This window comes from Rattus rattus, chromosome 3 (genome assembly GCF_011064425.1).
Source record: "Rattus rattus isolate New Zealand chromosome 3, Rrattus_CSIRO_v1, whole genome shotgun sequence".
NCBI classification, from domain to species: domain Eukaryota; kingdom Metazoa; phylum Chordata; class Mammalia; order Rodentia; family Muridae; genus Rattus; species Rattus rattus.
Window position 1 is genome coordinate 28,248,327 of NC_046156.1, and position 24,906 is coordinate 28,273,232.

At 39.7% G+C, this 24,906-nt stretch overlaps 1 protein-coding gene and 1 pseudogene across 3 annotated transcripts; one reads left to right on the plus strand and one right to left on the minus strand.

The window, feature by feature from the left end:
- Positions 1 to 5,465: 5,465 nt before the first annotated feature.
- LOC116896247 (zinc finger protein 724-like) lies at positions 5,466 to 23,575 on the minus strand. 3 transcript variants are annotated; one of them, XM_032897316.1, is made up of 4 exons: positions 23,504 to 23,575; positions 9,782 to 9,908; positions 9,054 to 9,149; positions 5,466 to 7,049 (listed from the first exon to the last, which is right to left on the minus strand). In XM_032897316.1, the coding sequence occupies exons 1-4, from the start codon at positions 23,507 to 23,509 to the stop codon at positions 5,689 to 5,691; spliced, it is 1,590 nt and encodes a 529-aa protein (XP_032753207.1). In that variant the 5' UTR covers positions 23,510 to 23,575; the 3' UTR covers positions 5,466 to 5,688. The 3 variants fall into 3 exon arrangements, with proteins under 3 accessions (XP_032753207.1, XP_032753209.1, XP_032753208.1); XM_032897318.1 differs by lacking the exon at positions 23,504 to 23,575 and adding an exon at positions 12,343 to 12,850; XM_032897317.1 differs by lacking the exon at positions 9,054 to 9,149.
- On the plus strand, positions 18,702 to 20,019 carry LOC116896248 (annotated as a pseudogene).
- Positions 23,576 to 24,906: the final 1,331 nt, after the last annotated feature.

Below are 24,906 nucleotides of genomic sequence, written 5' to 3' on the forward strand. Positions count from 1 at the left end.
AACATGGAAGACTCGCTAAGTTAAATGTGAAAATATTTTATGACTAATCACTCTTTAGATATGTCTAAAAAGCTACAAAGAAAACTAGATACAGGAATGGAGAAATTACTTGAGAAGTTCAGAAAATAATTCTAAGACTAAGTGGGGGAAAAAATCCAGTGACAGTGACTACCAAGATTGAAAAAGAATCAACTTAAAAATTCACAGGGACGCACACAGTCTCTGAGTAGTTAAAGCAACCTCCAGTAGTAGGAGCACTGTTGAAAGTAATACAATGCCCAACCCCAACTTTTATTACAGAGGCACAATAACAAAAACTGCAAGACATTTCACAGAAACAGACTTGTAAACCGACGGAATAAAATACAAGACCTCAAAACAAATCGAATGGTGACAGTCTCAGTTTTTGGCAAAGCTATTAAAAACATGACGCTTAGAAACCTGGATTCCACAGAGAGAATGCAAGTAGATCCACATCTCTAACCCTGCTGAGAAAAGTCCAAGATCCAAGATTTTAAACTTAAATTCCAGGGTTAGGTAGCCAGATCTCACTAGCATAAAAGACAATCTCTCAAGCTGATAAATGGATCACAAAAATTAAAAACGTATTTGCAGCAAACCACATCAGCACAAAATAACAGATGAAAAATAATGAATATTCTTGATCAACTATATAAGATAGTTTAATATGCAGGGTATATGGAGAGCTACAAAAATTTCACATCATAAGGCAAACATGGATTCAAAAAATGAGCTAATGTTCTGAAAAGACAATTCTTAAAATGAGAAATAAAATCAATGAACATGAAAAAAAGTGTTGGTCCAAGTAATTGGAAATTCAAACTAAAGGTACTTTCATAGAAGGAAGTGTGGTTTTACATGATGAAAATCCCAGATTTTGGGTACTAGAGACAGGAACAAGAGTCCAAGGTCACCTTTAGACATATAGCAAGTCTGAAACACGTTTGGTATATATAACACCTCACCAAAAACAAAACAGATGCAGAAAATGAGAACACAGAATGTATATGCTTAGAGTAAAATTCCTTACTAAAGTGTTAAAGCGTAGTGTTTGCTACCCCATGGAAGCTCTTGGGAACAGGCAGTGCCAGCCCCGCTAGAGAATATTGGATCTGTGGATAACACACACACACACACACACACACACACACACACACACACACACACACACACACACCAGTTAATCTTAACTAACTCAACGACTGGGCATTGCTAAATCTCAAGCTCAAACTGTTCTAGAATTCAATGATTAGTTTTTTTGTAATTAAAAAAAAGAATCATTCAATGGTTAACTAAATTGATAGCATTGTCAAACATAACTAAACAACATAATGAAAATGACTGAAATAATGCAGGTCAAAATTCAGCAATATATGAGGAAAATGAGCCATATTAATATCTAACATATATGAAAAGCATTCAATATCACTAAAGGATATTGATAGCTACAATAATATGCAATCTGTAATGCGGTAGCCTGAAGGACCCTAAATGTTCTTACCATAAAAAAAAATCACAAATGTTTGTGGAGCCAGAACTGCTAATTGTATTGATTATATAACTGACAACTATATTGGAAGCATATCCTACAGCATATATAACTACAGTTACGATGGGTCAACTAGGAATAAGCATTTAAAGTGAAGAATGATACGCATACCTAAATAAAACTACCACTATATTAGGGAATTCATAAACTCGGTACTTTCTCTGGAATGACAGCACAGTTGTCCTCCTACTACATGCAGAGCACATGCTATTTCCTCATCACATCTTACCTTTCTCAAAAAAGCAAGAACCTCATTTTGAGTTTTTCTTCTTGCTATCAAGGATTATTTTGTTTCTGTTCTTTCTAACAGTAATATATCTGAAGCTTCACAAGTGTTCACTTCTACATAGTATCTCATAAACATCAATTATTAAGACATATGTTATCAAATGAAAAGGAATCTTTTGATGAGGCATAATAATAAATAAATGTGTATCTTAGTATGTCCACTCTGATACCAAAATTTAAAAACAATTCTACAAACCATTAAATAATACTAAACACTATTAGAAGTATATAATTGGTAAAATAAGTCTTACTTAATGTATTCTTTTAACAATGTATTATGTGATACATAACTAATAATATTAGAATTAGCATTAAAAGATTGAAAAGCAGTCATTTATAAAAGAAATGGACTCTGTGAAGATCAGATGTGTGTGTGTGTGTGTGTGTGTGTGTGTGTGTGTTTTAAGATGTGTTTGACAGATAAGGAGATGTCAACTATTTCAAAAATTAACTTATATTTCAGCAGTTCTCTTTTATTCTCAAGTTTCTTCTGAAAACATTTCAGGAGTTATCTCAGAGCTCACTAACATTCATCATGTTATAATTTAGTATTTCAGCCAATGTGAATGACTACCAGAAGTGTACTGTAAAGCTAAAGAGGTTCTACTGTAAGTTTTTGTTAGAATTTGACATAAAATACTAGCCCCCAAGACCTGGCTGCCTGAAGACAGTGAATGCTCATATACACTAGATTTTGTTGTGCAAATCTTGTTCCCCAAGTTAATTAATCAAAAAAGGCTAAAGGATGTGATTGGACCATACAGAGAAAAAGACAGGACTTGAGGATCAAGTGAGGGGTCTGAAGAGAGATCAGAAGAGAAAGAGGACAGTCACTGCTTTTAACAGCTGAGCCATCTCTCCAGCCCGCCTAGGTGATTCTTAAAAATGCCGTATTAAGTCCAAGTTCTTTAAAAAACTTCAATTACAATATGTTTAGGATATTTTAGGAATACAATAGTCAGATAGTCAAACTCATGGTCATGTTCGACACCAAACTAATTCATCAAACATACATACATACATACATACATACACATATATACATACATATATATGTGTATATATATTCATACATATATATTCATACATATATATATTTATGTGTGTGTGTGTGTGTACTTTCTAGGTTGATCAGATAGTAAATAGGTAAACACAAGTTTGACTATTTAAAAACCTCAGTGATTATCACATTTATTACAGACTATGGTATTTAGGATGTTATAATTTAAGGCCTTTGTTACACTGAGCCATGCCAGCTCCAGAAAGTACCTCATTAGACTTGGAAGAAGACGATGAGCATTAAAGGACCTCCATCTGAGGATGGCTTCAATTACAGCAAGCTAGCCACTGGACAAAGAAAATGTCCTAACTTCAACGACTGACAGAATGATATTTGGAAAGGACAATACTTGGGAGGCAGTTAAAGTCAACTGTCAAACCCCAAGACAGGATAATCAAGTCCTTCATAATTCTTGCTTCACAAATGTGTCTGTCAGATAAACTTGTCCAAAAGGGTAAAGATAGATGCTCCAGTGTTTTTTGGGGACTGTCCAGTCAGTCTGCTGCCTGACAATTCTATAGTTTGGAAATTGCTACCTGTACTTCCTACATACTCAAGTGTCTGATGAGGTTTAAGACTATTCATCATCTCACAGTTAAACTTACCTTATAAAGGATCTAAGAAAATGTTTTAGGGTCTAAAGAGATATTTTAAAGTTGGTAATTGCAAGTTATGAAAGTTAGAAGACTTAAATGCTTACAAGGGTAATGAAAAAAATGATTTAAGCACAGAACTCTGAACTCACGAAGATAGAATAGATAATAGAATACTGTCTGCAAAGTGCCCAAATACAAATGGACTGGACACTGTGAATGTAATTAAATTATTACACTATAGATTTCAGAAATTGTTTCATATTGTTCTTATTGTATGTAGTTTGTTATTTTAAGAGACAGAGCCTTCTTATTTAGACAAAGGGGGTGGGATGTTCTGGTTGGTCTGGTGCTATCATGTATTCAAATGATAAATACTAGCTCCCAAGATCTTGCTGCACCAAGATGAGCAAATTCTCATAAACATCACTTTTGCTGTGCAAACCTTACTACCCAAGTTAATTGATCAATAAAAGGCTAAAGCCTGTAATTGGGCAATAGAAAGGCAGGACTTGAAGATAGACTGAGTGGTCTCAGTAGAGACTAGAAGAAAGGGGATCAGGAGAGGAGGAGATGGACCATAAGCACATGGTCAGGAGAAACAGCAAGTAACAAGAAGCATATGGCTGGGATATAAGTTAGAATAGCTAAAAACCTGTCCAATCTAGGCTTACAACTTGTAAATACAATACTAGACTGTGTGTCTTTTATCTAGGTTAGCTAGAACAAATAATTCCTTTGACAAAATAGAAGAGTCAAAAAGGGGCATAACTTTATTTGTATAAAACACATGAAATAAAAGTAATTATCAGTAGATAATGATATAACATAAAAAATAATATGCTACAAATTACTCAAAGCACATTAAGAACAGACTAAATATCTCACAAATTCCCAGTAATAAGTAGTTAAAATGTTACCTAGGTCCTTATGTTCTGATTTGTTTCTTTGCTTTGATAAACCCCACGACCCAAAACCTACCTGGGGAAGAAAGTGTCTATTTCATCTTACACATTACAGTCCATCATTGCAGGAGTCCAAGGCAGGTACTTAAGGCAGAAACCTGAGCAAAGATCCTGGAGGAATGCTACTTGCTGATTCACTCCTGGTCTCATTTTCAGGTACCTTTCTTATACAGCCCAGGTCCACAGCTTAGGGATTGTGTTGCCCACAGTGGACTAGATCCTTCTACATCATCTGCACTCAAGAATATGTAACAGTCACACACACAGGCCAATCTGATAGATGATACTGCAGCTGAGTCCCCCTTCCTAGATGTGTCAGGTGGACAGCCAATATTAGCCTTAGTTAAAAAAAAAAAAAGTATGTAAAAATTTGTAAGAAAAAACATAGTAAAAAAGGAATGCAATACTAAACACAATGCTGACAATACATTAAGAGCAGCTTACTTTTATTTACAAAAGTTATTAAAACTAATATTCCAAAAATGTATTTGTAGTCTTCGGGGGGAAGGGGGACTCTGAATCCTCAGGACTCAGTTTTGTTCTTCTGATAAAAATCACTAGTCGCTGTGATCTTTTCACTTTTGAAAATTGAGCTTATGTTATAATTTCAATTTATAACATACTGATGTCCTCACAAACTTATCTGCATGATTCCAAAGTCTATAAAGAGTTTTTCTGTCACACCAAACATTTCTTGGTGAGTTCAGAGTTCTGCATTAATTCTGTAGGAATTAAAAGCAGCATTTCGCAGTTTGCTAATGCTGTACAGTTCCTGGAATTTGTCTCTTATGATAGAATTCCCTTATGTCTCTTAAGATCTACATGATGGGCAAAGTGTTGCAACACTGTTTACACAGTGCTTTTTACTGTATCAGTTTGGTTTTTGATCAGTGTTCCTTCCCAAGTCAATTTGCACGTATAACGTTTGGTTATAATTCACTCATGGTTAACGAGAAGTTCCTGCATTACCTGTATTTCTAGAGTTTCTCTAAAACATTTTGATACTCACTAAGTATAGAATGTTCAACATGGCCACCTTCTTCACCATTACAAGATCTCTCTAGTATGCAGTGGTGGATGTTGAATATGGGTTGAACTATTAGTAAAGGTCTTCCCTTATTCCTTTCATTTTTAAGGTTTTTCTTTTATATAAATTCTTTAGCACTGAATTGTCAATGAACAATTACAAAAGGCTTTGCAAAAGTGTTTGCATTAATCTGGATTTTCTCTAGCATGAATTTTGTAGTGTCGAGTAACATTTGAACTATTTTTAAAGGCTTTACCACATTGTTCACATTTATAAGGCTTCTCGCCAGTATGAAGTCTCCAATGATATTTAAGATTTGAAGAAGAAGTAAAGGCCTTGCCACATACTTCACATTTGTAGGGTCTCTCTCCAGTGTGAATTCTTTCATGTTGCACAAGGGGTGAAGGATATTTGAAGGTCTTGTCACAGTGTTTGCATTTGTAGGGTTTCTCTCTAGTATGCATTATCTGATGTTTAGAGAATGCTGAGTGAACATTAAACCTCTTTCCACATTCATCACATTTATAAGGTTGCTCTCTAGTATGAATTCTCTGATGTTTAGAGAGCGATGTATGAACACTAAAGGCCTTGCCACATTCTTCGCATTTGTAGGGTTTCTCTCCAGTATGAACTCTTCGGTGAACAATAAGCCCCGAATAATTAGTAAAAGCTCGGCCACATTCTTCACATCTGTAGCGTTTCTCTCCAGTGTGGATTCGTTGATGCTTATGCAGATATGTAGAAAAGCTAAAAGCTTTGCCACATACTTCACATTTGTAGGGTTTCTCTCCAGTATGGATTCTTTGATGCTTAACCAGATAATCAGAACAGTTAAAAGCTTTGCCACACACTTCACATTTATATGGTTTCTCTCCAGTATGGATTCTTTTGTGTTGTTTAAGGTGGGAAGAATAGTTAAAAGATTTACCACATTCTTCACATGCATAGGGTTTCTCTCCAGTATGAATTCTTTGGTGTTGAATTAGATTATAACAATTAGTGAAGGCTTTCCCACAGTCTTTGCACTCATAGGGTTTTTCTCCACTATGTGTTCGCTGGTGACTCATGAACGTTGAGTAAATGGTAAAGGCTTTCCCACATTCACCACATTTATATGGTTTCTCTCCAGTATGAATTCTCTGGTGGTAAATAAGGTTTGCAGAACAGTTAAAGGCCTTGCCACATTCCTTGCATTTGTAGGGTTTCATGCCAGTATGGATTCGCTGATGCCTATGCAGATATGAAGAACAGCTAAAGGCCTTCCCACACTCACCGCATTTATAGAGTTTCTCTTCCCTGTGAATTTGTTGGTGTTGGTGAAGGTTAGAAGAACAGCTGAAAGCTTTGCCACATTCTTTACATTTATAGGGTTTCTCTCCAGTATGGATTCGCTGGTGCTTAGAAAGAATGCAGCGAACAGTAAAGGCCATGCCACATTCTTCACATTTGTAGGGTCTCTCTCCAGTATGGATTCTTTGATGTTGGATAAGGACTGAGTTCCTATCAAAGGCTTTCCCACATTCTTTACATTTGTGGGCTTTTGATCCTGTTTAAAAATTGTTAAAGTATCAGTAAAAGTATACCACCATACGTTATATTTATACTGTTCATCTTAAATATGAATACTTTAAAATTGTGACTATATTTTGACATAAAATTAAGCATTATATAAATGGGAAACTATAGACATTTGCACACCTATATTCCCAGTAGCCTCATTCAGATACTACAGGTTTAAACCACAAAATCCACCAATGAACTTAGAATATGAAGACAATGTGAAACAAACAAATAATAGGAAATTATGAAAGTTAAAAGCCAAACTTGATATAACACCTAAGTAAAAAACACCTAAGGTGCATTTTATTACATGAAAGAAACCCTTATTTAAAGATGTATTGCTGGCCTTGCATGAAAATTCAAAGTTTGAAAACATATCAAACAGGAAAGCAATGTTGATTGTGGTAAATTGGTTGTAGGTAGAAATATAGAAGATTTTTGAGTATACATTTTCAGTTTTCAAAGCTCTAAAATTGTGTAAAGATGTGCTGCATAACACTTTTAAATCAATACATGAAATCTTTAAGGCAGTGATATGTTTTACTAAAAATAAATACCTTAAAAATTAAATTGTGAAAAATTTCTAGTTTACCTACAAGGGGTATAATAAGTTCAGCTAAGGAAACTATGTGTCAATAAACACAAAAGTTACATAATTTCTAGGAATACTCATTTAGAAGGCTACAACAACTATTAAGTAACCAATGAAGGGAGAAAATACATGTGTCTTGAAATTAAGAATAATAATTTTATAGAAAATGGTAACATCACTTTTAACAGACCCATGGCATAGCTCTCTTTAATGTCTTATATTGTCTTTATGGGACACGGTAATTAATATGGTATGGCTAAGCATGTTACATAATGTAAAAGAGTCTAGATTTAAAAATCAACAGAAAATAGAATTGTAAAATAACAAAAAGATTAAATTTCGGAGCCATAAATTTTTGAGACACTATTAAAGATCTACTAAAAAAAAAAACTTATCTAAATGTGTAGTTTTCAGCTAGACTACATACTTATAAAAGCAAAGCATTATAATATACTGCCACTGAGTGACAAAAAAACAAATAAATAAAAATAAACCCAACCCTCATAAGATATACAATAAGATTGCTCGGAAGGTAAGGAACATTGATCTCCATCCCCACAACCCGCAGGTTGGAAGGAGAAAATCAACCCTTGCATTTTGTCATCTAACATTAAAATGAGCAGTGTCATGTGCACACATGTGTACACACACAAACACACACATGAAAACTCTTATGAAGCCAGTTTAGCTAATGAGCATGTAAATGAAGTTAGGGATGCTCATCTATGGTGTTACTGTGTTACTAAGTATACTAAATGTGTACCCTTTTTCTGAGTCATTGAAAGTAAAGTATGTTGTGATTTAGATGCTTCCAGGCAAAATAAAAGGACTGGGACCATGGAGATGGCTCAGCAGTCACCATGCCTGCCACACAAGTGTGAAGACTGGAGTTTGGAGACCCAGAACTTTTGTAAATAGAGAGTGGGCACTGTGGCCAGCTTGTCATTCTAGGGTTGGAAGGTGAAGACATGGAAATCCCTAGAACAAATTGGCTACCTCAGAGGCTAGCTCTGAGTTCAACTGAGAGACCCTGCCTCACAGAATCAGGTAGAAGAGCCATCAAAGAGGATTCTCAACATCAACTTTGGTCCTCCACAGGTACATATTTACATGTGAATGTGTGTGCACACTCGCACCCATGCACAGGCAAACATATACATGCAAATATGTTTGCAGACAGGAACATGACACACACAGATACGAGAAAACAAGTTAAATAAAGGACGTTGGCAGACTGTGTAAACACATACAAAGCTTCTTGGAGAGAAAGAAAGAGGATTTTCATGGGTAACATCATGAAGGAAAAGCCACTTGATAATACGATTTACACCAAAATGTAACTTCTCAATTACAAATTGACTTGTCACTCATGAGAGCTGCTCACTCATTCCTACAGACCTAGATGGATGGCCGCTGATGCTTTTCTCCTCACTCTCCATGGATCTGAACTTTGTTCCAGAAAGGTGACCAGGTATGGCTTAGAGAAAGCAAGACCTGTTTGGAAAAGGAACACGATGCTTGGCTATATTTTTCTGGAAATTAACATTTGCACCCAGTTCTGTTGCTTAGAAGAAAGAGAAGATAAAAGATTTTGTAAAATTCTATCTTTAAACATTTCCTGAAAGACAGGATGCCTAGGAGTAACTTACAACCGGCAACTCTGAACTTCATTAAAAAGGAAAAGTATTAATGCTAATGGTGAGACCTGTTAACACACATGCTGTGTGCCTCAGGCCACTGAGCTTCAAACATTGCCACTGCAGATGAATACTTTGAAAACACAAGGAAGAAAGAAAAGAGTTTCTTGACTATATAGCAATTCCCTAACTTTTCCTTTTAAAATGGGCACATGAAACCAATCAATAAGCTAGAGGTTGGTGGTGCACACGTTTAATCCCAGCACTTAGGAGGCAGAGGGCAGGCAGATTTCTGAGTCTGACACTAGTCTGGTCTACAGAGCAAGTTCCATTATAGCCACAGTTACACAGAGAAACCCTGTTTTAAAAACCCAAAAGAAGAAAAGAAGCAAATCAAAAGCACAAGCTCCCAGGAGATATTCTTCAAAGGCAGGGAGGCAGTCACATGTTGACAGTGACATAAGAGTTCACTATGGAAGTGATCCTCACCCAGGAACAGAAGGTTGCTGTAATTCTCCAACATCACTTCCTTATACAAATTCCACTGAGCAGGCTCCAGACATTCACACTCCTCTGGAGAGAAATCAATGGCCACATCTGTAAATGACAGAAGGTCCTGAAATAAAAACAAATGAGTTTTTATTATAAGTTAAATAAATAGGACAATTAATGATGTAAATACCAAAGTCAGCAAGCTTGCAGTCAACTTTTGTCCACGGTGAAGGGAGAGCTAGAAATGCTTCTGAAATTGCTACGTAATGTTAATTACATTCTTCAAAATCATCTCTACTCAGAAACCTCACCCTGAAAGGGAAGTGCAGTGAAGATGCAGACCTGATGCAGCAGCTCTGGTCGAGGTTTCTGAGTGTGCACTTGGCCACTGGTGAAGCAAGGACAAGTCCCCTACTAAGTGACAGGAGTTTGAGCAGCCAAGAGGAGAACTCAGAGATGAAATTTAAGTGCAAGAGTTTTACTCATTTGCACATTTCAAACAGCAAAAACAGCACTTGGGATATATTTACATTAAATGTAAATGTAACTTTAAATATGCTAAATCTAATTGCAATAGTGTGTTCTCTTTCTCCCTCTCTGTCAGGTATTCATGCTTCTGCTGTTCCTAAGGCAGAATTTGAACTCTTGACCCCACTGTATTGCTCTTCAAAGGTCTAGTGTTATGAATATATGACACTACCCTTTATTTTTTCTATTTTAAACTTTCTACGTTTCAGCTCACCTGTTTGCTTATAAAATTCCTCAATGATCTGAGGATACTAATATTTTTATTGTTTATAAGCTTATAAATATGAAAATTTACATACTAATGATAGAGTATAAGACTATATATGTATGTGTATATATATATACATACAGACACACTTTGTAGGATAATGCTCAATATATATACTTAGTATTGTAGGATAATACTCGATAGATAGATAGATAGATAGATAGATAGATAGATAGATAGACAGACATACACACATATACACACTTAGTATGATTTTAAGTAGGTTTTACTTTTATATTGAAAATGCTCAAAAGCCTGTCTTCCAGGCTTCTGTAATACACACTACAGCACTGTTACATAGAGTCACAATTCTGTGCAATAGTATCCTAAATGTCAAGCTCCTACCTAACTCACTTGCGCAAACAACTGGTCAATACTTTCTGTGTCTCTCTTCCCCAGCTCACTGGCCCATTGGAAACGCCCGTATCATCTTCAACTCTGATGAGATCTAATTCTTTGAAATATGTCTATGGCTGAGATCATATGCTACTTGTCTTTCCAGGTCTGAAACAGGAAGCCCATCTATACTCTCATGCTCCGAAGCTAAACAGGGCTGAACTGCACATATGTGTCAAGACGCATGCAGGAGGAACAATGAGTGGCTTTAGAAATGTGTCTCAGAGAGGTATGGCCCCAAGAACTACACACCTGGAGGACTTCGTGCTGTTGTGGAGTTTTACTCTGCTTGTTGCTTTCATGGGCCTCTTAATCTTATTGGGGTCTGGGATTCATCATACAAACCACTCTGACACCAATCTCAATCAAACAGGGCTGGCTTATTCAATGTACATGCCAAGAGTGATTGATCAGGGATACAGTGTAGACTCGGGAGCTGAACTGAGACCTCCAACTAGACTCCTAGAGCTTTTAAGCCTGAAATCCACAAACATCTGTGCCAACTTATTCCACTAATCAGGATTTAGGGATGAGGAACTTCAGCTCTGTGTCCTGAAAAAATACTCACAGAAGACAGTGTTGCTGGTCTCTTTTTAATCCAAGCTGATTTCTCAGTCCCAGCTAACAAACACTAACTGTCCCAGTAAAACAACGGGTTTTTGTCAGTAGTGCTGGTCTCTTGCTAATCACAGCTCTGTAGCTGTCTTCAGACACACCAGAAGAGGGCATCACATCCTATTACAGATGGTTGTGAGCCACCATGTGGTTGCTGGGAACTGAACTCAGGACCTCTGGAAGAGCAGTCAGTGCTCTTAACCACAGCCATCTGTCCAGCCCTATAGGAGTCTTTTGAAACCTCAAGCTCACCTCTAATGACATACCTCCAACCAGGTCACACCTCTTAATCCCTCCCAAACAGTTCATCAGTGGAGACCAAGTATTCGGGTATATGAGCCTATGGGCCTGTTTTTACTCACACCACCAAAGGTTTTCCTGTTCTACACTGTGTTGAAACAAAACTCAAAGTATACTATGATACATTAATTATTATGGTTTGAAACCTTTACAACCATTAATGAATAACAGCTGAAAATACAGCAAAGTAGAAAACAGTGAAAGTACTAAGCAGAACAGTCTCTAGACGTTTTCTTCTCAGAATGTGACAAAATAAATGTTTGTGAGAAATTCACCAACTATTGCTGGGTTACAGCACTCAAGATGACAAAACAAAGACCAGTTCATAAAATAGAAAAAGACTGGGCTAGATACAGCTCATTGGACAGACACTCATTGGACAGATGTGTAAGGCCTGGGTTCAATTCCTAGCAAAAAGCAGGCGACAATAGGGAAAGGATGTTTTGCTTACTTTCACCCTGCTCACATGTAGACCACCAAGGAAAGAATAGCCTACAAATTTCTGTCGCCTTCCTCAGGATGTCAAGAGCAGATTATGTATATAGTTTTGATCCTTCTTCAGACTTGACCAGGATGGTGAATTCTGACTTCCGTTCCTCAGAGAGCCAATGGGAAGAGCATTATAACTTGAATGCTAGGTTCAAAGCCAATAAAAATACAGGCCACAGGTCATTAAACATGTTCTTAGAATAGGTTTCAGAAATTCCACCCCAGCAAAGGTCACTGTTGCACCTAAAGCTCACACATCAATGAGAGTGGTGACACGGTGGTGCACATTTAATCTCAGTATCCAGGAAGGAGAGTTAGGTAGATCTCTGTAAAGTCAAGGATACCTTGGTCAACATAGAGTTAAGGTCAGCTAAAGCTGCACACTGAGACCTTATCCAAAAAGAACTAAGGCATAAATCAAAGAAGCAAAAACGTTTTAGAAAAAAAGAGAACACCCTGCTCAAAAATTTCCTGAAGAATCTATTATGTTATCTAAAGGCCAGTTCAGATGGACACATCAAGAATATGCCTGATCCCACATGTGGCCCATATATATACAGCCACCAAAACTAGATAAGGTTGATGAAGCTAAAAAGTGCACTCGGAAAGGGACCGGATATAGATCACTCCTGAGAGACACATCCAGAGCATGTCCAATACAGAGGTCAATGCTAGCAGCAAACCACCGAACTTGAGATCAGGACCCGCTTGTTGGGGGGGATCAGAGGAAGTATTAAAAGAGGTGAAGGAGCTTACAACCCCATAAAAACAACAATGCCAACCAACCAGAGCTTCCAGGGAATAAACCACTACCGAAAGACTATACGCGAACTGACCCAGGGCTCCAACTGCATATGTAGCAGAGAATAGCCATGTTGAGACACCAGTGGAAGGGGATGCCCTTGGTCCTGCTAAGGTTGGACCTCTAGTGCAGGGGAACATGGAGGGGCAATAAGGGGTATGTATAGGGGGAATACCCGTATGGGGGAGGGGGAGGGGAGGGAATGAGGGCTTATGGACAGGAAATTGGGAAGGGGAATAACATTTGAAATGTAAGTAAAGAAATATATCTAATAAAAATTTAAAAAATGTAAAGGCACTAAAATTTAAGAGTAAAATTATGATTGTTCTTTGAAAAGAAGCCAAACTATCTTTCCTCACCAGCTGTCTCTGGAATGTGATTACTTACAAATATGCTTGATAGTTTGTTTCTTCTTTTAATAATCACTCCCCATTAACAAACGCTCCCCATCTAAGTACCCAATAAACCCACCGTTCTGCAGTGAAAAACTTCCTTTTTAAGTGAAAAGCACCATGTTGGAAGCCTATGTCAATCATCACTAAAATATTTTGTATTTCAGTTTAACAATATATGTTACACAAAAATATCTTACAATATGTTTTAATGAAGAGCTTAAATTATTTTATTTTCTAAATCATCATTATGAGAACCTACTCTAATTTTACATTACCAAATCACAAAGCAACATTTAGTCACAATGTATATTCATTTAAAAATTACTGGCTTCAACTTTCCAATTAAAAAAATGAAAAATATTCTATTCCTTCTCCCAAGAAAAACAGCCAATTACCAACACAATACTTTCTAAAACATAAATTTTATTTGTATTACAAATCATTAAAAAGTCAGGTATAGGAGTATGTGGGCAGTACAACTTGAAGTCAATGCACAGTTAAAAATAAGACATGTGGGCTGAAGAAAAGGCTCAGAGGTAAAGCAGTATGCTCAGTTCCCTGAGTTCAATTCCCAGCAACCACCTGGTGGCTCATGACCATCTATAAGATCTGATGCCCTCTTCTGGCCTGCAGGCATATACGCAGGCAGAACATTGTACACATAGTAAGTAAATAAATCTTTTTTAAAAAATGAGAAATGATGAACAGGGTACGTTCAGAAGAGGTGAATCTGGGAGAAGTTAGAAGGAGTAGTGAGATTACATGTTCAAAATACATTGTATAAAATTCTAAAAGATTAATTATAAGATTAATTATATTAAAAGATCAATAACAATTTCTTAACATACATACTATATTGAATTATAATTTCTAAACAAAAGTATTACAGTAAAAGACTTAGAAGAGTCAGGTGTAAGTGGGCACAGCTTTAATCCTAGCACTCAGGAGGCAGGGGCAGGCTGATTGCTGTGAGCTCAAGGCCAGCCTGGTCAACATGGTGGGACCCTGTCTCAAAAATGAACAAATACAAAGGACTAATGAAGGGAAAGGGGACTTGAGAAAAGCTAAAAACTGCATTTTAAAGATCCTACATTCAAATAATTTATTACTTATACAGGAATCTGTTGTTGTAAAAATATAAAAAATAAAAAAAGTATGATTGTCTTTTACCCGGCTAGGTCCTGCACTGTGGTGCCCCAAGATATCTGCTAGATATCTTGGTGGAAACACATCCCAACTCCGCCGCGGCGGCCCAGTGTCTCCTGCCACCGCACACTTTCCTACACTCAAACCCTCACATAAAAGAACACATAACACAATAATCTTAGATCCAATTGATAAGATACAATTGCCCACTTAAACATACAGAGCCCGGTACCATCCAACTTAAAAACATTGATAACAACCTGTAAATACACAGAGCGAGATCTTTATGTCAGCCTCCATTGTCCTGCCTCGGCTTCTCAGCCTCTCCTCCTCCTCTCTTCCTCTCTCTTGTTCCAGTCTCCTCCTCTTCCTTCAAACTTTTCTCCCACCCATCCTTCCTTCTCATCCAATGACAGGCCTCCTTCTATCTTGTATCTGCCTCACCTGTGACATCATCCCACAGGAATCAAGCCAAAACAGGAATAAACTTATTATATAGAATTGGGCATTATAAAACTAAGGGTCTACTAATGTACTATACACAATCTAAATAGGAAATATTCCTAGCAAAAAAAATTCAAGAAGTCACAAAACCCCTGCAAATAAAAGATATTAAGCATTTCCAATATATTCCTATAGTAAAAATAAAAATCCACAAGGCAAACTTATTTTTCTACAAAGGGAATACTATACCTGTAATTTACTTTAAAATGTCTTTTGTGGTAAAGCTTTAAACAACTGGTATCAGAAAAAAATACATCTTTTTCTTTAAATTAAAAAAAAAAGAATATGCCTGCTAAATAAGTAAGGATACCAATAAATCAACACTGAAATGCAGTAGGAAAAGAAAAGCAATGGGGCTTTACATGACATACTGAACAGCCAGATAGAGTACTGGAGACCAACGGAAGACACTGCATTCGGAAGGAAGCCTGAGCAAACATGGCAGCTTTCCTCAGCCAAGAGAACTGTGAAGGCAGACTGAAAACAGAACACTGAAGTAAGTATAAAATGGGAAAAAGAAAGAGGAAGCCAATCTAGGGGGGACACAACATGTTCTTGATTAATAGAGCATAAGAGGGCAGTCAGAGCAAGCATGGGGAACAGGCAGTAAGCAGTGGGCATCTTGTATGGGCTCCCGATACCAGCCTTCAATTCCTCCCTGCTTTCCCTGTACGATGAAAGTGAAATTAGCCTGTTCTTCCCAGATTGCTTTTGGTCATGGTGTGTAACACAGCAGATGAAACTCAAACTTATAAACTGGTACCAGGATTTCAGCATTGCTGCTGCAGCAGATCTGACCTTGTTGCTAGAAAGAGTTATGCGAAAGGAGTTTGGAACTTTGGCCTGGAAAGTTCGTTGGGTGCTTAGAGCTTGACAGGCTGTTCTGTGGAACTTGGAAGAAAAGGATGCTAAGAACAATGCAGATGAAGGAAGCTTGGCTTGAGAAGTCTTTATCAAAACCCTTCATGTTAAATTTTGAGTTAAGAACCTGGGATTTATCTGTTCAGCTAGCGCTGAAGAATCAGCTATGATTAACAAGAGACCAGCACTACCGACAGGAACCTGTTAATTTACTGAAACAAGTGGTGTGTGTTACCTGGGACTGAGAAATCAGCTATGATTACAGAGACCAGCATCACTGAGGTACTGTCCTCTGTGAGTATTTCCTTAGGGCCAGCACACAGAAACTATGGTGGAAAGAATCAAGACTGTATGAGTCTCCCACATGGTACTGACTTTGAAGGCATAAAGAGGATGAAAAGCAGCTGGAACTTAGCACTGTGAAAGGCTAGGTGAGGCCATTGGTGGAAAGCGCAGCCTCAGAGGCAGTGGAGACCCCATGAGTGACAGAATCGTGGAGACCAAATACAAGCAAATGCCTCATAAAGTCATATACCATGATCAGGTTGCTTTTATCCTGGAAATGTAGGGTTGCTTAAATCTGATATTTGACAGAGGCAAAACAAAAAACAAAAAACCATACACTGGAAAAAAGATAACAATAAATGAACCTTCAATAAATGATGCTTGAAAAACTTGCATGACCACATGCAGAAGAATGAAACTAGACCTGCATCTACTGTCCTGCACCAAGTTAGATCCAAGTGGATCAAAACCCTCAATTTGAAACCTGAAACACTAAACTCCTAGAAGAAAATATAAGCAGTACCTGACAAGACATAGGTGCAGGAAAGGACTTTTTAAACAGGACTCCATTTGCCAGAAATTAAGACTAACAACTGACAGGTGGGATTTCATAGAACTAAAAACTTAGGTACAGCTAAGGAAACAACCAACTGAGCACAAAGAAGCCCACGAGATAGGAGAGACCCGTTGCTGTCTACACATCTGTCCGGGATTAATACCCAAAATATACTAAGAACTCAAAAGAAAAAAAATTCAAGGAAATAAATGATACAATTAAAAACTGAGCTAGGCTATACAAAGAACTCAAGAAGTTAGACCGCAGGGAGACAAATAACCCTATTTAAAAATGGAGTTCAAAGCTAAACAAAGAATTCACAGCTGAGGAATGCCGAATGACTGAGAAACACCTAAAGAAATGTTCAACATCTTTAGTCATAAGGAAAATGCAAATCAAAACAACCCTGAGATTTCACCTCACCCCAGTGAAAATGACTAAGATCAAAAACTCAGCAGATGCTGGCAAGAATGTGGAGAAAGAGGAACACTCCCCCATTGTTGGTGGGATTGCAGACTGGTACAACCACTCTGGAAATCAGTCTGGAGGTTCCTCAGAAAATTGGACATTGCACTACCTGAGGACCCAGCTATACCTCTCTTGGGCATATACCCAAAAGATGCCCCAACATATAACAAAGACACGTGCTCCACTATGTTCATCGCAGCCTTATTTATAATAGCCAGAAGCTAGAAAGAACCTAGATGCCCTTCAACAGAGGAATGGATACAGAAAATGTGGTACATCTACACAATGGAATATTACTCAGCTATCAAAAACAATGACTTTATGAAATTCATAGGCAAATGGAGGGAACTGGAAAATATCATCCCGAGTGAGGTAGCCCAATCACAGAAAAACACACATGGTATGCACTCATTGATAAGTGGATATTAGCCCAAAGGTTTGAATTACCCTAGATGCACAGAACACATGAAACTCAAGAAGGATGAACAAAATGCAAATGCTTCACTCCCTCTTTAAAAGGGGAACAAGAATATCCTTGGGAGGAAATAGGGAGGCAAAGTTTAGAACAGAGGCAGAAGGAACACCCATTCAGAACCTGCCCCACATGTGGCCCATCCACCAAACTAGATGGATGAAGCAAAGAAGTGCAGGCCGACAGGAACTGGATGTAGATCTCTCCTGAGAGACACAGCCAGAATACAGCAAATACATAGGCAAATGCCAGCAGCAATCCCTGAACTGAGATAGGGACCCCATTGAAGGGGCTTGAAGGGGCTCGAGACCTCATGTGAACAACAATGCCAATCAACCAGAGCTTCCAGGGACCAAGCCACTACCCAAAACTATACATGGACTGACCCTGGGCTCCAACTTCATAGGTAGCAATGAATAGCCTAGTAAGAGCACCGGTGGAAGGGGAAGCCCTTGGTCCTGCCAAGACTGAACACCTAGTGAACGTGATTGTTGGGGGGAGGGTGGTAATGGGGGGAGGATGGGAAGGGGAAGCCCATCTAGAAGGGGAGGGGGAGGAATTAGGGGGATGTTGGCCTGGAAACCGGGAAGGGGAATAACAATTGAAATGTAAATAAGAAATACTCAAGTTAATAAAGATGAAAAAAAAAAACTGAGCTAGGGATTTAAACAAAGTTCTCAATAGAAGAAACAAAAATAGCTAAAGATATGCATTAAAAAGTGCTCCTCGAGTGCTGCCGTCGCCGCCTGGGACGGAGCTGAGAGACGGACGTCCGCAGGCTGACGAGAGTGGCCAGTTAGCAGCTGCGTGCTCTCCTCAGGCCGGGTCCTGTCTGCACTGCCGCAGGGAGGCCGCCCGGCCCAGCGAACGAAACCAATGCTGGACCTGGAGGTGGTGCCTGAACGCTCTCTGGGGAATGAGCAATGGGAATTCACACTGGGAATGCCTCTGGCTCAGGCAGAAGCACTGTCGCATCATCAAAAATGTCCAGGTTCTCTACAGTGAGCAGTCTCCTCTAAGCCATGACCTCATCCTTAACCTGACTCAAGACAGGATCAAGCTACTATTTGATGCTTTCAATCAGAGACCTAAGGTGATTGAAGTTTATGACTTAACAAAAGTAAAGTTAAAGTATTGTGGAGTGCATTTTAACTCTCAGGCCATCGCTCCTACCATTGAGCAAATTGACCAGTCTTTTGGTGCAACCCATCCAGGAGTGTACAACTCTGCTGATCAGCTCTTCCACCTCAACTTCAGAGGACTGTCTTTCTCTTTTCAGTTAGACTCATGGACGGAGACTCCCAAGTATGAGCCCAATTTTGCCCATGGTCTAGCTTCTCTTCAGATACCCCATGGAGCAACTGTAAAACAAATGTACATCTATAGTGGAAACAGCCTCCAGGATACCAAGTTGTGGACTCGGAGTATTGGCAGATGCCAAAAATGAGAGTATTTGAGCGTGCGGTGTATTTTGGTGATTCTTTGCCAAGATGTTCTTAGCATGCTTGGCTCTCCACACAAAGTCTTCTATAAATCTGAAGACAAGATGAAAATTCACTCTCCTTCCCCTCATAAACAAGTTCCATCCAAGGGCAATGGCTACTTTTTTAACTATTTCACTCTTGGAGTGGACATCCTGTTTGATGCAAATACACACAAAGTGAAGAAGTTTGTCCTGCATACCAATTACCCTGGGCATTATAATTTTAACATTTACCACCACTGTGAGTTCAAGATCCCACTAGCCATAAAGAAAGAAAATGCAGGTGGTCAAACCGAAATATGCACAACCTACAGCAAGTGGGGCAGCATCCAGGAGCTTCTGGGCCATCCTGTGGAAAAGCCTGTTGTCTTGCACAGATCCTCATCCCCAAATAACACCAACCCATTTGGCTCTACATTCTGCTTTGGTCTTCAGCGGATGATCTTTGAGGTCATGCAGAACAATTGCCACATTGCCTCAGTGACCCTGTATGTGGCCCCCCTAGGCCTGATGCCCACCTGAGAACAGCAGAGCTGCCCTAAGGACTTCACTGTTCCCCTCTGTCCATGGAACTGTGCATCACATCCAACTCAGTGGGTCTCTGTGCCACCACCCTGTGTGTTTTCTTGGGCACCTTGGCAGTGTTGAAGGGCTGTGGGACTTGGGTTTGGAAGTAGAATTTGGGCTGAGTTTTCTGCCTTGGGACAGAGGACCCAGCTGTCCAAAGCCTGCTGTCGCCATGAGAGAACACAGTCTGCAAAGAGAAGCACAAACTTTGAGCCTGGATGAGGGCTCTCTTATTAACATGTAATAAAGGACACGCCAGCCCTGTCCTGCACATGGGGAAGACGGGGCTCTTTATCTAAGGACCTGTACCTAGGAGAGAACAGGGTCCTGCTTTTGGCCCGACATTGCCATGTGCTCACCTTAAGGTGAGCAGAGCAGATGTATAGCATGTCAGTAGTACTTGGTTGCAATATTTGCACTACATCCACTTTAGTTACTTGATGAGCTGGCTGTGGCTGGTGTGGCCCACTGCCCTTTCCTGTTTCTTCTGTGTAAATGCTCCTTGCCATGCCCAGGTGCCATCCCCAAGTGGTTGAAATACAGTTTTCTCCCAGGTATGTACCAGGCCTGGTTCCCACTGCTGCTCTGGGAGCCAGCCTTTAAGGTCACCTGTGTCTCTTGGTCCAACCTGGCTGACAGGGCTGCATGTCTCCATCTTGTTTGCCTCTTTTATTTAATGCCAAAGTGTTAGCCAAAGACACCTTCCTCCTTTTGTTACATTACAGCATTCTGTTATGCACTGTGGGCCAGCTCCTTGCCCTAGTTTTGGGCACTGGCCTGGCTACTTGGTTTAAAGCCTAGGGGCTCAAGGAACACTAGGCTGCTTGGTTTCTTACATGGGTCTTGCTAATGGGAAATAGCATATATGTGCTTTAAAATAGTAATCCTTTTGAAAAGAATTGAGAAGAGAAACATATAATTTTATCCCATTTTTAATATTTTGGTTCAGCAACTTGTGATACATAGATGACAATTTTGTGAGTTTTTCAAATGTGTGTACAATTTTTGTAAATAATGACTCTTATAATTAACTCATGTACAGCCTCATCTTGTATAGTTCATGATGAATGTGCAGGGGACCTGCCCCAGCTGTCTGTTGGTTCCTGTACCCACAGCCAGGCCTGTGTGGCACTCCCATGACTGACTGACAGGTGTCTTCCCATTTGGACCTTCATCTGGCCAGAGACCCTGCATATCTCACTGTCAGGGTAGCCAGGACTGTCCCCATCCTCTTGAACAGAGGAGACTTCCTCATCCCAATCCAATAAATTAGCACCTCACTGACAGCTTGCCATATGCTGCCATGTGCTGGGGTGTTTGTACTAAAAAAAAAAAAAAAAAAAAAAAAAAAAAAAAGTGCTCCTCATCCTTGGCTATTAGGGAAATCAAAACAACTTTGAGATTTCTCCTTACCACAGTCAGGAAGGCTAAGATCAACAAAACAACGGACAAAAAAAATCCCAGGAAGGAGTGGAGAAAAGGAACCCCCCCAGTCACTGTTGGTAAGACTGCAACCAGGTATAGCAACTCTGGAAAGCAGTATGGAGGACCCACAAAAAGCTAAAGAATAAGTCAACATAAGACTCAGCCTATGCCCAAAGGACTGTACATCCTACTTGGCAAAAACTAGATCAACCATGTCGGTTGCTTCTTTATTCATAATAGCCAGGAAACGGAAGTAACCTAATATTCTTTTAACTGAAAAATGAATAATGAAAATGTCACAGACACACAGACACACAGACACACACACACACACACACAGACACACAGACACACACACACACACACACACACACACACACACACACACACACACACACACACACCGTGGAGCACTATTAAGCTGTAAGTAAAAACAAACCATATACTTGACATGTACCATGTTGATGCAGAATGCCACAAGTTCTCTCTCATCAGTAGTTTCTAGCTCCAAATTTTTAGAAGTGAGTTACACAACGTGAAGTAACCATGGAAACCAGGAATGTATAAAGGGAGCATGTGGGGAGGGACGTGAGAGAGGAGCAGCAGACACAGGTGCTCCTAAGTGGGAAATGGAAAACCAGGGTAAGGGTAGGTGGGGACTTCATCTGGGAAGAGAGAGGGAGGGCAACACAGATGGAGAAAGGGGGTGAGATAAGGACAAATAACACCAAACTTCATGAAATCATACTAATTTATACTTACCAAAAATTATACACTATACAATGTATACATCATTGACAAAAAGCACAAGAAATCTCAACCCCAGAGTTAACTCTCTAGGCCTTGTGATGCTTAATTATCTGAAGTTATTTGTTTTTATACTTTGTGCATAAGTTGTTGGCAGCTTGAGTGCTGGTGTATAACCTGGTGCTCCTGGAGGCCAGATGTTACTGGCTCCCTGGAACTGCGGTTAGACAATTGCACACCACCATGTATGTGCTGGGAACTGAATGGTGTTCCTCTGCTAGAGAAACAAGTGAGGGGGGAAAAAAAAAGTTGTTTTGTCTCTGATAAGTCTCTTGTAGCACACCTGGCCTTGATGCAGGGAGTCACCCTGAACAACTGATTTCCTGCTTCCACCTCCCAAATGCAGATGTAACAGGATACACTGGAGTTTTCTTTTTAATCGTAGATCTGTTTGATAAATGTGGCAAAAACAGCACAAACGGCTGGGTGAGCAGTCGGCTGTATACAATCACAGAACTCTGCGTGATGCACAGCTCTTCAACTTCATCTCTCAGTCTTTCCACATACACTAAATTTCTGACATCGCAGTCTCTGGTGCAATTGTTTGTGGTAATATTTTCTAATATTTTCATTCTGTAGTGTTGTAGGATTGGTGATTGCTGGGATGGTGCAAAGCTTGGAGTATCCCCTTTTCCCCTTTATGAGCTTTTTGGTTGGTTGGTTGGGTTTTTTTGTTTGTTTATTTGTTTGCCTCATAAGGGTGTGTGAGTGAGTGAGGATTTTAGTCACAGTGGGTAAATGAGGAATTCCTATCCAAAGTGAGCCGCCCTGAAAACTAACAATTTATTCCAAAGAAAGTGGGCGAACATCCCATACACCAAACTCCCCCACAGAACTCCCTGTCCTGGAAACTATGTGCTTGCTACATGAACTCAAAACCAGAGTGCTGGGCCAGTCATAGAACACAAGAGGGCCCAGAAGAAACCCATTTGCTCTAAATGTCCTGAGAAATCTGATAACGCAATATGAAAGCGAGTAACAGCAAGCTTCCCCAGCCAAGGTGGCATGTGAGCTCTCCAGTACAAACTGCCTCTCGCACGGTCAGCCAAGCCACCCTGCTCTAGCAATCCTGGATTTTCCAAGGTCTCCATTCTTGCACTAGCAGGCCATCTCTCAGGTCACTGAAACACAAGATTGACTCTGGCAGCCGCTCGGTCCTAACAGAGCATTCATTCCTTGCACCATGCGTGCGCCCCCTCCCTGGCACTCTGGCTAAGCCCAGGTCCGCAATGAGCATCCAGTGGGTTTCTCTCCGCCTCCCGCCCAGCCCTTCCCCCACTCCCTGCATGCCGGACCTGCCCACCCCGTAGAGTTCCTGAGGTCTTGAGGGCTAGGCTACACCCTGGACTAACCTCCATGTCCAGCACTGAGCGCAAGCCACACAGCCCCAACTTTGAGAAGGCCGGAGAGTTTGGAGAAACACAAAAGCAAAATGAACCGGAAACACAGAGAGCAGAATCCGGTCTAGCGGGGGGCATGCTGAAAGAGACTACATTTCCCACAAGTCTATGTGAAGGACTACCCTGAACCAAAGAAGACAAGGAGTATAGTTTATTTCCCACGGACTGTAACTGTAATTCAGCTGTTTTTAAAGTCCCAAATTTACAAAGGGCTTGTGGGAATATGAGTCCAGCCTTTGACGGCAATGTGTATTGAGTTTACTTCTTATTCTGATCAATACTGTGACTTAAAAAGCTCAGTTGTACGTAGATTCTTGTAGCAGGAGGAAAAATTCACATTGCCTCAATTTTACTTTAAAATAATGAAGCAAGAAGCTACATTGGGACCCACCACAAACTCTTTAGTTTGGTTTTTGAAACTAAGTTTCCTGGAAATATTCTGAAATCTCAGCTACTCTGGGGCTTGAGACAGAAGAATCACAAGTCTATGTCCCAAATTCAAAGTACCAAAAGAGAGAGGGGGCTACTTACTGGTGAAGCACTTGCCTAGAGTGAAGGAGGCCCTGGTTTAACTCCCATTATGACACTAAATCAATGAGAGAAAAAAAACAGTTTTTGTGTGTACACTGGAATGCAGTTTGGGCAGTGGGGCAGGGGACACAAATGTCTCTTACTTATCGATAAGCCCCAGAAACCCTTTGAGATTATCATCTGTCCTTGCCCATGTGTTCCTCCATTAATCCATGTAAGCAATTTAATATTTGAGAGAGCTGTACCAGAACTTCACCAGATTCTCTTCACAAACGCAGACAACTATTCACCACCAGGTTTGTTTTCATGCCATGAACACTGATTTACAATGAGATTACTTCTCAGATGAGACAGTGGAAAGATCAGATTGTTCTCTTTTGTTTCATCACCAAAAGAAACTCATTGTGCTGGGTTTTATGTCAACTTGACACAAGATAAAGTCATCAGAGTGAACCTTGGTGAGAAAATGCTGCTATAATATCGGGCTGTAGGCAAACCTGTAGGACATTTCATTTTCTCAATTAGTGATTGATGTGGCAGGGCAATTGTGGTTTGGTAGTTCTGAGTTCTGTAAAAATTCAGCCTGAGCAAGGCATGAGGAGCAAGTCAGTAAGGAGCACCCTCCATGGCCTCTGTATCAGCTCCTGCCTCCAGGTTCTTGCCCTGTGTGAGTTCTAGCCTTGGCTTCTTCCAATGGACAGCCATTCAGGTAATATAAGCCAAATAAACCCTTCTGTCCTGTGATTGCTATTCTTGGTACTTGACTACATGTGGAATTAACTGGAATCCAGAAATAGAAGGCACACCTATGAGGGATTTTTTAT

Bases quoted from the DNA above. Each gene is read 5' to 3' on its own strand.
- LOC116896247 (XM_032897316.1), bottom strand. The intron at 9,150-9,781 runs GTGAGGATCACT...TTTTCCAAACAG, and splicing joins CAGCAACCTTCTGTTCCTGG to GTCTTGCTTTCTCTAAGCCA. The intron at 7,050-9,053 runs GTCTGTAGGAAT...ATTTTTAAACAG, and splicing joins ATCAGCGGCCATCCATCTAG to GATCAAAAGCCCACAAATGT.